Genomic DNA, 16927 nt, shown 5'->3' with positions numbered 1-16927 from the left:
ACCTACCCAGCTTCCTCTCTCCCTACAGGGACCTCAATCCCTCTCTTCCCCCCACCCTCCCCACTTACCTGTGGGAGCTGTTCTCACTGTCTGGGGAGAGGTGTATTATAGATGTACGTGACACCCCCTGTCTCACCATCTGCCTCCTGCTCCCTCCCAGCTCCCTGCAGGTAAGTGGGAATTCTGCCAGCCTGCAGGAAGCTCATTGAAAAACTGAAAAATCTGCGGGTTTCTCCAGTAAAACAATTAATCTGTATTTGCCTCTGGCAAAAGGTAAAATCTGCTTCTTACTCCATTTTTCCATGGGAAACAGAAAACCTGGATCCCTGATCATCAGGTCCAAAGAGCCTGCCTTGGATCTATCTAGGCTTCCTGTCTAGTTGGCAGCCAGTATCAGGTGGAGTGCCTCAGGGGACAGCTTGGCCTGGTTTTGTTCAATGTCTTCATCAGTGACTTGGAAGATGGGACGGAGTGCACCCTTAGCAAGTTTGCAGATGACACCAAGCTTGGAGTAGTAGATATTTTATTGGAGTAGTAGATATGGTAGGGTTAGGATTCAGAGAGGCCCCAGTAAATTGGAGGACTGAACCAAAATAAATCTCATGAGGTCCAATAAGAACAAGTGCCAAGCCCTGCACTTAGGACAGAACAAACCCATGCACTGGTACAGGTTGGGTACCAACTAGCTATTCAATAGCACTGCAGTATAAGGACCTGGGGATTACAATGGACAAGAAACTGAAGATGAGCCAACAACGTGCCCTTGTTGCAAAGAAGGCTAATGGCATACTGGGCTGCATTAGTAGGAGCATTGCCAGTAGATTGAGGGAAGTGATTCTTTCTCTCTATTCGGCACTGGTAAAGCCACATCTGGAGTACTGTGTCCAGTTTTGAGTTCACTCCCCCACCCCCCACTACAGAAAGAATGTAGACAAATTGGAAAAAGTCCAGCAGAGGGCAACAAAAATGGTTCGGGGACTGGGGCACATGACTTCAGAGGAGAAGCTGAGGAAACTGGGCTTATTTAGTCTGGAGAAGAGAAGACTGAGGGGAGATTTAATAGCCGCCTTCAACTACCTGAACGGTGGTTCTGAAGAGGACAGAGCTAGACTGTTCTCAATAGTGGCAGATGACAGAACAAGGAGAAATGGTCTCAAGTTGCAGCAAGGGAAATTTAGGTTAGCTATTAGGAAAAACTTTCTCATGAGGAGAGTAGTAAAGCATTGGAACAGGTTACCCAGAGAGGTTGTGACATCTCCATTCTTAGAGGTTAAGACCCGGCTAGACAAAGGTTTGGCTGGAATGATGTAGTTGGGGGCAGTCCTGCTTTGAGCAGGGGGTTGGATTAGATGACCGGCTCAGTCCCTCGTAACCTTCATTTTCTGTGATTCTATGATGTATTCCAGCAGTGTTCATGTTACAGTGTTTTTAATAACCACTTTATTCTTTAACAAAAACCACTGAATTATGTTTTTCAGTTATTTTTTTCTAGAGCCAGTTCTCTTGCAAGAGAAAGCCCTTGAATAGCTATATGCTCTCTTTTTTTCTCTTTTCTTCCAGCACAAATATAATGCTTGCCCATGGCTATTCCTTTAAGGGCCTCAGCACCATTTGGGATTGCAACCCTTAAATGTAGATCATTAGTGGAATCTCTGGGATGATGCACAGGGTCCTTTTCCCTGTCCCATTTGTTGTATGACCAAAATAAATGTGTTTCTCATATCCCCTCAGTAAAATGGAGGTACTGTAATAGCATTTACTCATTTCCAAAGCACTTTGAGCGAGATGATCAGCTGAAGCAAACTGACATGGCTCCACTGACTTTAGTTGAGCTGTACTAATTTACATTAGCTGCAGATCTGGCCTGTAGATTAAAAGTTCTATTATGAGTACAGAATATTATTATTTAATTATTGCTTTATCTTGGATCTTTTATATGCTTACTAAGTACACAACAACTTTTTATTGCCATTTCTCACATCAGCCTTTCAAAGTTTCAGGGCACTGTACTTACTAAAGTAGCCAATTGACACACAGTACAGTAGGAAGTTCATAAAGAGAGAGATAAAACAAATAACATAAACAAGCTTGTTGTAGCTTTAAAAATGCTTTAAAATTTGAAGTGATAACTTCAAATATGAGGTATAATATTTGGCTGAATACACAGAAAGAGGGGTGTCCCACAGAGATGCCAAAGGAAAAAAGTCAAGTGAAAACAATGCAGCAATGAAAATTGAGGCAAGCCTCGTTATTCAGTGCCATTTTGCCCTTTAAACAGAATAAAAGTAGAAGAATTAGGAGGAAAGCCATGGGAATTGTAGAGTCAGGAGGGAATCATGGTAAATACCAGGGATTTACTTGCTGCAGTTGTTGAGTTCTGCAGGTGGTTGGTAAGTAGAACTGACATATCTTTGCAGTTGAAGCCACATGTAAGTAAAACCACCAGTCATGGTCAAGAGATACTTTAGATTATGCACCTTCAAATGAATATCATTGGGAATCCACAGAAGGTATAAGATTTGTAGACAAAGAACTTCAGAGGATCCAGGAAAAGAACAATTCTGCTATATCTGCTGTTCATTAAAAAAAAAAAGTAATTGGGATCTGTGTACTCAAAAATTTTCTTAATTTAATGCCCATGAATAGTCCCATTGCTGTCAATAGCACTCATATGTCATAAACAAGTCTAAGTGTCCAGTGAACCACAGTATTTAGCACCAGGTGGGAAGAAACATAAAAGGGAAAAAGTCAGAAGAGAAATCTGTGACCTAGTATTAGTCGTTGACTACTTGCACGGAACCTCAAGCTACCCAAGAGTACTTAGAAAAATAGGACTTGAACTGAAAGAATGCAAAGCAGTGGACATGACATTTCCATGACACAATCCCTTATTTCTGATTAAGGTTATTAGAATAAAATATGGAGGTGGTGGTATTCTTAAAGCAAATACTTCATCTCTAGACCTTTTGTTAAAATTATATGGAGATGGAAATGAATCAATGTTTAGATTAAGCTAAAGTGCCTCCTGTTCACAAGTTTCAGAGTTGTGGCTGCATATCAAGGAAGGGATAGAGTTTATGGTTAAGCTGTACAGAGAACTTAATCATTCATTATCTATTCCTTTTAATGGAAGGTGTGGGACTAAATCCCATATACTGCTTTGCATAGTTAAACCTATGGTAAAAAAAAATAGAGACCTATATAGATGTAGATGCATCTCTTCCCCTTCTCCCCCCCTGCACATCCTTAAATGCTTGGAAAATTAAAATAAAATCCTAATGTTTCATAGCCTAATGCTGTGAATGTCAAATTGATTACTTTTGTTGATAGAAAAGTTGCTAACATTACTTTTGCCATCTTTTTTATTTTTGCATCCTGCTCCTTTTTATTTTTGCATCCAGCCTTGGCCATGTGGCTTTCTGATTAGCAAAGGAAAAGCTGCATCTTAATCTCTATTTTGTATTTTAGAAGTCTATTTTTGACTCTTTGAATTGAAGTGGCAGGGGTTTGGGTTGGCTGGTAGCTCAGATCTGAACTACTATCTCATCGCTTGTGGTTGAATTAATGATGTGAATGTCTAAGCAGCCATCAGATTCATAAATCACCAGAAATGAGAAGGATAACACATAAAAGTCTTTTCCTTTTGTTTAGCAATTTATCATTTTGCTTGCACATTAATAAACAGAGCTCCCCTGAGGTAAGCCACAGGAAGATAAATTTTTCTTCCTAATTTTCCTCAATTGTAGCCAGTAGATCACAAGTGGAAAGAGTGGGCTTGTCACATCATGTTGGTGTTTTGTGATTCTTTATAGCCATCGCCAGTAATAATAAATAAATGGGGTAGAGTGCTGTGGTGGATAATTATTTTTGTTTACATAACAGGCGCCAGGTTTCCAAGTCCAAGGCTGTCAGCTAGACCAAGCCGAAAGCGTACACTGTCCATATCGCCCTTGTCTGATCATAGTTTTGACCTTCAGACCATGATACGAACATCTCCAAACTCCTTGGTCACAATTCTCAATAATTCTCGTAGCAGTTCTTCAGCTAGTGGTTCCTATGGCCACTTATCTGCGAGTGCAATAAGGTAAGAACTCTGCAAAGTATTGATTTTTTTTTTTATGATAGCATTTTTAGTTTGTATTGTACATGGTCACTCATATACCACATAACTGACTATTTGCAGAGATGCACACATATACTCAGCGATAAACAGAAATACAAAATATTGCTTTCCTGCTTGGAAAAATAAGCAAATGGAAGCTTTTCAGGCATGTTAATACCTGGTGAAAATAACTTTTTGATCTAGAAGGCAGTGTACACTTGTGCAGCAAGATTAATATTCACATGGAAAGCCACAGGGCAGGATTGGGACTTTTGGCCCTTCATTATTTAGGCCTAGTCAGCTGATGCTAAGGAACACTGCTATGGAAATACCCACTGCCAACTTTCTCCCGCTTCATGTGTGTTGTGTGCCTAAAAGATATCTTGGAGCACCTCGTATGAGAATGTCCAAGACTATGAACATGAGCATCATGTCAAGAAGTGGCTATATGAAGTGTTTTTTGGCTTATGCAGAGTGGGATGGAATGAGTAGGTACATGTTTACAACAGTAATCCCTACTATCATTCAACATGGTGTGTCAGTGATACTCAACCTTTTTGGAGTCAAGGCACTCTTCACTAAGCTGAAGGCTCCCTTCAGAAAATGGCTCTAAGCTTTCATTTGCATGTTGACTATGGAAAAATAATGGGGCAGTTGTTCTGTTGCAAAGAACTCAAAAAGACTACAACAGAGCAGAATATTTTTGACAATATTGATTTCCTATTCGAAATCTCTGGGTTTGTTTTATGAATTGTGTGTAGGTGTTTGCACAACCTACCCATGGCACACTGATTGAAAATCGTCAGTGTAGACTAGTGGTACCCAATCTTTATCCTGGTTAGTGCTTGCCCCATCTGGGGGTTAGATCATTGTAGGAGGGAGGTGGGGAGCAGCTTGGCCCTGATCCAGTCATGCAGGGAGAAGGGGGCCTGGCACAGCCCTAGTTCTAATGCGCAGGAGGAAGGGGTTGTGGCCTGGCCCCAATCTGGCTGTCTGTGGGGAGGGGGCATGGGAATTTGGCAGCAAGTAAGGGTGCCATTATTAATGGCCACTGCCCCCCTACTGTCTAATTTTCCTACACATGGGCCAGATGCAAATTTCCCTACCCTGTCGGCCAGATGCAATGGGTCTGCGGGCTGGAGGTTGAGCATTTGGCCTGCCCTGCAGGCCACAGGTTGAGCACCCTGGTGTAGACATACATTTGGGTGTCTTTTGTGAATCCTGCCCATGAACACAACAAACAACAGTGTCCCAATGGTACTATAAGAATAGAATGAATCACAAATGTGTTCTGATAGCATTGTTAAAACTCCAGGTTTGATGATTTTCCTTCAAAGTGTACTTAAATTGTATGTTCTATAAATTACATGTATCTTTACTTTCACCAAACAAGGATTTCTTATATGCTTCTTATGGCTATGAGGCTTTTTCCAGATTAGAGCCTGAAGATACCATGCCTGAAAATAAGGATGATGCACTTATGAAGAGTGTGGTAGGCCAAGTCACTATACTGGCACAATGAGGAGCCTCTGTTCCTCTCCCCGTCACTTTATTTGATTTCCCTTCACAATTTGCCCATGGGAAAATGTAGAGGAAGTATTCACCATCAGTCTCGGGCATTTCACTTTCCTGTTCCACTTGCATAGAGACCTGAACAGTGAGGTAGAACAAGAAGATTGAAAAGGAGAGGAGAGCAGGGAGGAAGGATGTGAAAGGAATTTTCAAGGAAACAGAAAAGCTGGGAAGGAAGAAACTGGGGCAAAATGTGACGAACAAAAGCAGAGTGAAAGAACAAAAAAGAAATAAAATTAATTTGGGGGGAAAAGGAGAAAAAGCGTGGGGCTTTCTGTTCCACAACATCTTTGAACATTAGCAGCAAAAGTTCCTTTCACATTCCAAAAAAATCTTAGAAGTCTCAGAAAATATTGATTTTGCATTTATGGCACTCAAACAAAGACCACTGCTGATCCCTGTGTTAAAAGCAGCCTCCACCTTCAGTCTGCAGCTAAGGAAAAGAGCAGATCTCCATAGCCGTTACTTGAGATTAAAAGTCCATTTTTGGGAAGGCTGAACATGCTTTTCCAACACAAATGACGTACTTAAAACTTCAAAATGGCTGTGTGGATATACACTGCTGGAGAAAATGGTGACTGCAAGTGGTGCCTAGGAAGCCATGAGTCTGCCAGACTTTTAAAGTGACAGTGCTGTAAATATTTGGTATTAACATAAGTATAGTTGGTGTTTTGGAACACTTCCAGTTAAAGAACCATAAACTGATGTATGTAAATAGATGTATAGCTCTGCAATACAACTCTATAGTCCATCTAACCACAATTCCAATGACCAAACACCACAGCTGTGGAATGTGAATCATATCAATAGCTGGCAGTAGTTTCTGGCGTATCTGCTAGGTATGGGCATCTATACATGTGCTCTGACACATTCTAATTAGAACGTGTCGGAGCAGGCTTGATTGAGTCTGCTCCACATTCTAATTAGAATGCTCTAGCATCACCACTGTGTCACATGTATAAGTCTTGTGGGTTTAAAAATGGCCACTGGGCAATTTTAACTAAAGCTCATTGTATGAGCTTTATTTAAAATGTCCTGCAGCCATTTTTGAATGTGCAGGGGCTTAATACATTTGTCAATGCGGCGTTTTAATGAGATCGGCTCTCTAAGAACCACTCCCCCCCACCCCCCGCATGTGTATAGGTAGCCTATATGTACTGTAAATGCAAATTATCCATGTTGTCATTAGGTTGGGATGACACTTTCAACATTTTTTTATTGCTTTTAATTTGGGGGAAGAAATCGTGTGTAGGCAGAGGCATAATTTGTTCTCTTACTTGAGGTAACCACCCTTCTCAATGAGAAATTCTCTGGTGTAGATGTGTTTGACTGATGGCTTTGTGAATACAGTAGAATGTCAAATAGCTGTACCCTGACCAACAGCATGTCCTATCAGCTGTCTGTGGCTGCATGTTATTTCTGTGGTTCAGTTTCGTTCCTTCTCTTACAGTTTTGTAAATCTTCTGTTCCTTTTTGATCAGGAAATCTCTTGTTGTTTGTTATAGCTTAAAATAAAAACATTTTCTAAATTTCCTTTTGTGAAGCTGAAGTACTTAGAAATGACACAATATTAAGAAATGCAATCTCTGGGCTGTAGACAGAGGTAGCTTTTAATCATTTTAAAAGGGTAGGGGAGTTACTTTAGGAGTGTCCATCCGTTTTTATGCTGTAATTGTTACCTCCCTATGCTACTGTGAGGATACAATGAGCTAAATCCCTATACTGTCAACCATGAATGAATCGGGGTTAAAGTTGCAACATGGGTTTAACTACATCCTATTGTTGCAATCAAGGACAGATTCCCATAACCACTCAGGGGGGCAGTCCCAATTTGTGCAGTTCTTCAGTGTTGTACTGTAGTCCTGCAAATCTTTGTTTACAGGCATAGTTTTGTTTAGGGCAGCTGAAGTTTTGAAAAAGTTTTCAACAGAAACCAAGGAAGGTCTTAGAGATTTAGCTCAGTGGGTCCTGTAAGTAAGTGTTACTGAGGAAAATAAGGTTCGCTAAATTAAGCCTATGGTATTTTGTAGTTTTCCCAACTTTGTATTCCTACTTTCTTATCATGAAAATTGCAAAATTTCTCAGAATATTGAATGAATCATTCTTTCTTTTCAAAAAGACTGTACATTTTCAATATCAAAAGTGGGAAATAGGTTATTCTATCTTTCTTTTGGAACAGAGGAAAAGGAGAGAGACAGACTTGAGATGCTTAAAAAGGGGTGCATCTACATGTTCATTAATGCGCTTTTGCTACTGTGAATTAAATTTAGTACCTCTAATGTATATGTATATTAGACTGCCCTAATGTGCAGTAACAAAAGTACATGCTTTTTCAGTGGAGCTTAATGCTCAGTAGCCTAATTTTACTATTAGCACAGTTTTTGCTGTGATGCTGTAATTCACAGTACAGTAGGCTACTGCGCATTAAAGCACATGTATGGATGTGTCCAAGGTTACACGGCATATTTCTAGCTCTTTCCCAGACCTTGCCACTTAGTGCTTGATTTACAACTCTTAAAATCCTTTTAAAAATTATGCCTCTTAATTTTAATGTACACCTGCATAGAAAATAGTTAAAACAAAATGAAAAGCAACATATGTGCAGCCTTTGTCAAGTAAATTATTTAACCATGAACAAGTAAGTAAGTTTTGTAGTTCAGAAGGCCCACAGATGCAGTTCTGAGTTGCTGTAAAATTTGTAATTCAGGACTGAAGACATTATCATCATCATCATTATATGTAAGACTGACATCACCTATTGCAATTAAGGTTGTTCAGTGCTTCTCATGAGAACCCATTGTCAGTTTCTTATAACTCTGCCAAACGTAAAATTTTGGGGTTCAGTGTTTTCATACCAGTTGTGTTCCTAAGGCTGATTTATTTATTTTTTTTAAATATCGGGGGTGGGGGGCAGGAATCAACCAATTCCAGGAATGAGATTAGGGGAAAATGCAATCTTTTGCCCATATTTTTAAAAATGTATAACCATTTATTTGAGAAGCTCTGGTTCCTTCATGTTTCAAGGACCGTGTTTGAAATTTGGCATAGGGTTTGCTCTGGGACTACCAATGAGCCTTACACTGTCCTTGAAACTATACCTGCTCATTTTTAGCTAATTTGTAAGCCTTTGGCATGTGTTCGCTGGAGACTTATTAGACTTCCTCAGCTAAGGGCATATATCTACGCTGGCTGTGCTCCTCTTGAGGCTGCAGCTGAAAAATAAGCAGCCACCTACCTTCTCCTAAACTGCATTTTCCAGATCCCAAATGGAGCATGAGAATGCTACAAGGGCAAGCCTAGCAACAGCTCTCAAGATCTCTGTTTCTGGTTTACTTGAGAGCAGTGGTGGCACATCATCCCCAGAGTATCTTTAAGTCCTCAGTTCCAAGTTTGGAGCTTGCAGAGCAGAAAGGAATGGGTGGAGCTCCAAAGTGGTGTGGAAGTATAGTTAATGTACCTTGAGAAACCAGAACTGAACTATCTGAAATCCAGTGCTCAGAATTAGTGGGCATTTTTGACATGCATTTCTCTGTGCATGAAAGCAGGAGAGCACTATCCTTTTACTTCACCGGGTAGTTTTGAACATAAATTAATTAACATTTGTGAGGCACTCAAATATTGTAATAACATGTGCCGTAGAAAATCTCATAAGGAAATTAATGATTCTGCATTCCAAACAGGGTTTGACTAATGTGCAGTAAATAAAGCATGTGTTGAACAATGAATAAAGTAAATATTGAGTAATTGCTCATTAAGCAAGAGCTGCCCATCTTGTAGACTGAATGAGGCAAAGATCCTGAGAAATAAATGTGTGATCATGTAATTAAACACCATATCCTAATGAACTGATGCTGTATTAATGTTGCATAGGCACACTTAGTTCTGACATTTCCCAACTTTTGAAAGTTTGACTTTGTGACCTTGAAGTTCATTTAACATTGTGTGTGTGTGTACACATGCATGTGTGTGTAAGTGCGCTCACGCACATATAAATTGTAGTATGGTAGCACCTCAGGGCTCTAGTCAGAGGCAGAGCTTTATTAGGCTAGACACTGGAAAAACACATTAAGAGTACAGCTCTTGCCCCAAAAAGGTTACAGTGTAGATGTATACAGTGTGCAACCTGTGGATGAACAATCCTTTGTATAGGAATGGAATGTGGAGGATGAAGTTAAGTGAATAAGCCATATCTTTTTGTTCTGTAAGGGCCACACCCAATGAGACCCTGGTTCTTTATCTTGGGGATCCTAGACACTACCGCAGTTTGAAGGAATAGTGATCTCTTAGCAGAATATTCCCAGGTTTGGCATGACATGTGCCATGTCTTTGATAGCGGGCCATGTAATGCAGTATCCTGACAAGTGGCTGAACACTTTGAAAGAAAATGTCGCTCCTGCTGACAGCTAGTGGTGATTCTCTTGTACCTTACCAGGTAGAGTTTCTACTTTGAGAATTTGAAAAAAACTGCTTTGTGTCTCAGTTCGGAAAGATTAGGCAGAAAGGAGGCAAATGAAACAGCATCAAATGAGGATAATCTGCATGACATCTACTTATTTGGTTACTTTACTTAGCCTGCAGTGCAGCACCCCTTCTATTAATCTTTTGTCAGGATGCCTTGTATATTGTTATAACTGCTAATAGTGACAGTTATTAAGCTATTCACTTCTGTAACATTTTGTACTTATAACACTTTGTAGTGATGCCTAGGAATGTGCACAGGAGGGGTAGTAATTCCCTCAACATTAAGATTACCAAATCTTCTCTTTAGGAATAAGTTCTTTAATAAACAGGAGAGGTTAGGACTTCATTTTTATATCATCCAGGGATAAGAAACTCCATCAGCACAGACCCTTCACAAAACCATTTCTACCAAGTCATTTTTCAAAGTATATTCCAAATTCTACTGTCAGTCACACATGCTTAAATCAATAGTGCCATTGACCAGGAAGGTATTACTTTGACTGTAGACAAGTGTAACAGAGAAGAGAAGTTGGCCACATAACACTTTAAAACTGAGGTTTCTTGGATGAGGTTGGGAGTCCTCTGATTTCCCCTCCAAAGTTTGAAAAAAACTAAGAAAGCACAGCAGCTCTTGTTTTCTAGGCTTTACTCCTGTGCCCTCAGTTGCACGTGCTGCCTGAGCAAAGAATTGAAATTAACAAGATCTGGTTAATTATAGCCATATTCTGCATTGTCTGGTTAATGTCACTTTGCTTCTGAGAGGAAGTGAGGCTGAAGCCAAACATCATTGGAGAGAGAGAGGATACATTTAAATAATGAGTGGGAAAGATGCTGTTGAACTGTAGGGTATGCATAAGTGGCAGTAGGCATGATAATGGGAGGGGATGCAGAGTAGTAATTGAATATAAGACCTGTGCTTCTCCAAGGGATAATTAAATAGATTCTCAGCGATTTCCCCTCTGCATACAATCTCCTTGTGCAGAGCATTTGAAAAGGGAAACTAACTAAAATTAGTCAGTGCTGTTCTTTATTAAGTCGTTGATACAGAGAGATGGCTGTAATGGGAAACTGACTTAATTCGTATCTTTAGTTATTAGTGTCCTTTGGAGCAAGTCACAGTGAAAGCCCCTTGATTCAGAAGGTCACTTCCTTCCCCAAGCCTAAGGAGAGGCATAGACCAAGGGGAAAAGGGTGACCAAGAATGGGATGATACAAATGAGAATATGTAGGTAAGAAATGAGGCCATCTCAGAAGAAGGTTTAAGAAATTTACCATATGCAGATGTGGGGCAGTTATGTAGACTCAGTTAATCCCAAATATCTAAGAGTTAGAGTTGAAGCATCATGCTTTTCAGAATTATAATTAACTAAATCTTTTTGTTATGCACATAGATGCCTAATCTCTCCTTGAGACTTACAAAGCTCTTGGTCTTAAAAACATCTGGTAGCAGTGAGTTCCACTGTCTATTTATGCATTGTTTGAAGGAGCATTTCCTTTTATGGATTTTAAATTTTTAATAGCTTTAATTCAGTGTGTCCTTGTTCCTGTGTTACACTATCTTTTAATTTAGATTTTAGGTTTAGTTGTGCATGTAGTGTAGGCTGTCTAAAGGGACTGGTAGAATGTGTTGTTTAATGAAACTTATCTTTTAAAGGTGGAACAGAACCCATTGTACACCTGGAGCAGGTGGAACACAATATGTTTGGGGATACTTTGAAGGTATTCTCTTATGACAGAAGCTTGCACCGATTTCATTATGCGCACATGTAGAAAGACACACCACATAAAAGACTGTATTAATACTACAGGCATTAAAGGTGTTTTGCTCTTTTATTGTTATTGTTACTTTTCAATTTGTATAAGTCTGACATAACATTTACTTTGGGCTAAAACTTTTCATTCAGTATAAAGTCTCGGGTAAGTAACATGTCATATACGTATTGTAAATTACTGTTGTCGTTTCAAAGATCTAGAAATTCCGTCCCCAAAAAACCCTAGGCCTCCCATGGGTTCACATACATGCTTGTACTTTTAAATAAGGCCATAACAGTTAATTGTCCAAATCATTTGTGTTTTAAACTCCCTAAAGAGGTCGAAAAATAATTTATGGAAATATAATTTATGTATCTGTCGGTGAGTCAAGTTCTGCCATTTCTTTCATCCATGCAGCCCTGCTGAGCCAAATTAATACCTGATATAACTCTATTGAAATGCATCCTGTTATCACTAGATTTACATTATGCACTTACCATGAAGGGCCTTATTCTCTGCTACCTTATATGATGTAGATTTAACTATAGCAAGTTGGGTTTAAAGTATTGTCAAATCAGAACAACTGTGTTTATCCCTCTTCCAAGAGTATAAATGTCTATGGAGAATGACAAAGTGATTAGAAAGCAAATCTTACTGCAATATTGGAAATAAACTCCAAATCTAGCACTATGAAAGTGGATTTTGGTGTGTAGACTCTTCTTATGAAAATGATATATAAATTGCAGGATAATAACATTGTTCTGGGTATCATTGCCATTTTGTACTGGAAGGTGATAGGTGTTTTGCAAATACAGAGAAAAACCTACAGGTTAAGAAGTCAATGAACAAAGGATAGAAGAAGAAAAATATTAAATGTGTGTGTATATTTCTGCATGTATATATGTATATATCTGCATGACTATATCAGAATTCTTCACAGTTATCACTTTAGATCAACTGAATGTGGATAGCAGAATTGTAAGGTCAGCGATTCTCAACCAGGGTGCCGCACTTACCAGCCTCTTTGTGAGGAGATAAATGTTCTCCTCCCCCTGTCCAGTTCTCTGCACCTGCCCCAGGAACCCCAGCAGTATTCCAACTTCTTCTTTGAGGACCTGGTGGCTGCCTACAAACTCATCAGGGGAGATCAACAGCAAGTAGGTAGAACCCTTTTCTCCCCAGTACCACCTGGGGTGACAAGGAACAATGGTAATAAGCTGATGGAAAATAGGATTAGGTTAGCGATCAGAAGGCAGTATTTTACAGTTAGGGTGGCCAAAATCTGCAACCAACTTCCCAGGGAAGTGGTCCTCACTCCTACCTTGGGCAAATTCAAGAGGAGTTGGATGATCACCTGTCTGGGGTCTTGTGAACCCAGCATTCATTCCTGTCTGTGGCAGGGGGTCAGGCTAGATGATCTGTTCAGGTCCCTCCTGACCCTAGCTACTCTTAAACTATGACTGTCCCTCCCACTGCCCCTCCCTGCCCCCAGCAACCCCTGTGCTAGCTGCCCCTGTACTCCCAGGATCATACTCTGCTGTGGACATGCAAGTGGGTGGAGATGAGGCCAGATGCTCATTTTGCAGCCGGGGGCAGTTGCCGGCATGTGCAAAAGCAGCCTCACAGGTAGGGACTGCCCTTTCCCCCTCAGCTACCTACCGGGGGCAGGGATGGGGAAGACAGTGGTACTGAGGTGGAAAACTTATCTAGTGGCACCACCTAGATCAGTGGTTCTTAACCTTTTTAGCTTGAAGGCCCACTTCTATAACTTTTCTGAATGTAAAGTCTAGCTCGGTGATTGTCAACTGGGGTACCATGATGTTCATAAAATTCATGGAGGGTACCGTACCTTGAGGTGAGGCCTAAAAGGCTGACAATCATGGAAGTGGGTACTGGAGCTCAGTGCTATAATATTCCAAGGAAAAGACTGTAGCTAAAGAAAGTGTACAGGTATCAAATTCATAGGTAGGATGTAAAATACAAGTAGTACAAATAATTTCATAGATGTTTCATAGACATTAAGGCTGGAAGGGAGCTTGGAAGATCATCAAGTCCAGCCCCCTGCTCCAGGGGCAGGAAGTCAGCTGGGGTCATAGGATCCCAGCAAGATAAACATCCAAATTTCTCTTGAAGGCATTCAAAGTAAGTGCTTGAACCACCTCCAATGGCAGGCTATTCCAAACCTTGGGGGCTCAGACAGTAAAGAAGTTCTTCCTTATGTGCAGCCTGAAACGGTCTTGGAGGAGTTTATAACCTTGTCATCCCTTGGGGTGCTCTGGTGAACAAATATTCCCCCAGATCCTAGTAAACACCCCTTATAAATTTATAGGTGGCCATCAGGTTGCCCCTATAAGCATCCTGCAGGTTTTTCCTCCCAAGGTGGAGAACTTTGCATTTTTCAGTGTTAAATACCATCAGGTTCTTGTCCGCCCATTTCCTCAGCCTGTCAAGGTCAGCCTGGATCACCCTCCTGTTGGCTCTGCTAAGTTGGTGCTCCTTTCCTGCCTACCATACTGCCTACCTATGCAGTGTTAGTGGAACAAAATACACTTCTTTATCACAAATGTTTATGGCATAGTTTTTACAATCACAATTATATACATTAAGAATTCTACAGGAGCAGAGGCTCTGGGAAGAAAGCAGCCACTTCCCCAAGACAGGCAAGATCAGCAGAACATGTAGGCACAATGGGTTATGAATGTACTGCAAGCTTTTATGTATATGTATCCTGCTGAAATAGTTATCCTCAGGAAGGTCAGCCAGCTTTTTGTGCTTGGAGATTTTATGAAGGTTTTGGGTGTCCCCAAGATCTTCATAAAATTGAATTCTCATTACATATGTGCATATCTGTCTGTCTGTCTGTATGCACATACACAATATATAAAAGAGAGGAAAGAATTTCTCTAACTTTGAATCACAGCTGTTTTGTGGTAAATTCCACAGCTGTGACCAGGAACTGGATGACCTTGTTAGTAGGACAGCCACAAAGTAGCCACAAAGTTTGGTTTTGATTATAATGTCTGTTTTTCTTCTTCTTGAAGTCAGTCCCTTAAAATTTGATGTGTTCATGTAATTGCAGTGTAGTTCACTGCCCTATTTTACCTCCAGTAGTGGGATTTTGAGACTTTTGGGAGAAAGGAAGAAAAGAGAGAGAGGGAGAAACACAGGAGTAGCCAGTATGGAAAAATAAATTATGTCACTGATTTTTCTTTATCATTAAATACTAAATATATAAAATAAATTCGCAACAATATTTTTCAAGCTCTTCTCTTCTCAAGACTTTTTTCTTTAAAAAAGACAGCCTATCCCCTTAGCTTTATAGACATTCATCTTTTTCTGTTGTTCTCTCTCTCTCTCTCTCTCTCTCTCTCTCTCTCTCTGCCTCACACACACACACACACACACACACACACACACACACACACACACACACACACAAAAAAACATTGTTAAATATAAAGATCCAGTTCCTATTCTGCCTCTAAGACATTTAAGTCTTTGCCTCAGGAGTATGATCCTATTCCACCCAAAGAGATGCATAACTCTCACTTTTTCAGTGAGTAGCCTTATGCACTTCTGTTAGCAGGTGGGTTTTTGTTTTTTTTTGCTGGCTACAGTTTAAGGAGGCCTTTTGCAAATTTAGGCACCTCCACAGTGAAACTGTATCACAACAGAGGATAAATGGAATTTGATATGGAAGTGTCTTGGATAATGTCCGAGCATGTGCAATGTATCAGATTTCAGTTGTAGGTAAAATTGGACATGTGTAAGGAATACAGGCATCCTGACAAAATTCAAGCTGTTGAATAGGCCGAGTAGAATCATGTTTAATGACTCAGGTGCCTAAAAACTATAGTAGTCACCTTGGTGCCAAAATAGGATCTAGGCTTAAGTGCCTCTCTTATTGCACATATTCAGTAATCCCATCATATGTGGCTGTAGAACACAGAATTTCAGAAGGCATATGGTATTGAGGTTATCTTTATTACAAATAGTTTGAACACAGAAATTGTAGTCAAATGTCCAGGGTCCACTAAAAGACCTTCAGATATCAAGTACTCTAATTTAGCCAGTTATTAAATACATTGCTCATTTGATAGGGATAATGAGGAAGTTAATATTTACTCCAGCTGCATTGAGGATTGTTCCACCAACATTAACTGTGCTTCTGCATCACTGTCAAATCCATTTACTATTCTTGCCTTGGTTTCTTTTAACAAGATAATGCAGAGTGCTTCATCCCTTCCTGATCACAATGTAGTAAAGCATGTAGCTGTAATGTAGCTCTAGCATCAAAGGAACCTGGCCCAGTGTCAATTCCTTGAGCCATTCTACATGGGACAGCTGGGCTGTTCCTGAGAATGATAGCATGGACACAGTTATACCCTCTACAAATTAACAGCATGTCTGCCATGCTTTGCCTTCCGTCTGCTGGCTCATGGAGAATACCCCTATCTGTCATCCCTTCCCACCTGCACAAAGGTTTATAGTGATGCTTCTAGGACTAAGTGTTTCAGGTGCAAAGCTGACCTTAGGGAAAATGGTGCCTTAGGCAAACTTGTATTTTGGTGCCCTCTCCCCCCAAGTCAGAGGTAGAGGCAGAGGTAGGTGGGTGGGCAGACTCCTTGGAGTGCAGGCAGAGGTAGGTAGGTGGGCAGGTCCCTTGTAGTGGGGATCGACTGGGGCAGGGAAGGGTGGGACAGGGGGAGAACGCTGCTGTTAGCATGGGCTGCTCATACGTGTGTGTGTGTATGTATACACGCGTACGTGTAGGGGGAGGGTGTGGGGGGGTATGACCATGGCACCCTGGGCAGCTGCCCACCCCTAAAATTGGCTTTGTTCAGGTAAATGAGTACAAGACTTAAAATTGTAGTTGTCCCCTGAACAGGAAAGAGGTTTCTCTGTGTCCTTTCCTATCTTGCTGAGCTTCATACAAATAGAAATGACCTTGCTCATAGAGTATATACATACAGTTTTAAGTGGACTCTTTCTATAAGCTGTGGTGCAATAGGGGTATTTAACTAGATGTGATTAGAGCAG

The 16927-nt window shown here is 40.5% G+C and overlaps 1 protein-coding gene across 6 annotated transcripts in view; it reads left to right on the top strand.

Annotated features, from left to right (window-relative positions):
* The window catches only part of GLI3 (GLI family zinc finger 3), a 287319-nt gene that overhangs the window by 210324 nt on the left and 60068 nt on the right, over positions 1 to 16927 (top strand). For all 6 annotated transcript variants that reach the window (XM_019509091.1, XM_019509087.1, XM_019509089.1 and 3 more), the window contains one exon: positions 3883 to 4084. In XM_019509091.1, the coding sequence (XP_019364636.1) occupies positions 3883 to 4084 (202 nt within the window). The remainder of the gene's footprint in view (positions 1 to 3882; positions 4085 to 16927) is intronic.

Source organism: Gavialis gangeticus, unplaced genomic scaffold (genome assembly GCF_001723915.1).
Source record: "Gavialis gangeticus isolate Ggan-Ray unplaced genomic scaffold, GavGan_comp1, whole genome shotgun sequence".
NCBI classification, from domain to species: domain Eukaryota; kingdom Metazoa; phylum Chordata; order Crocodylia; family Gavialidae; genus Gavialis; species Gavialis gangeticus.
This window is presented reverse-complemented; position numbering and strand designations above follow the sequence as displayed.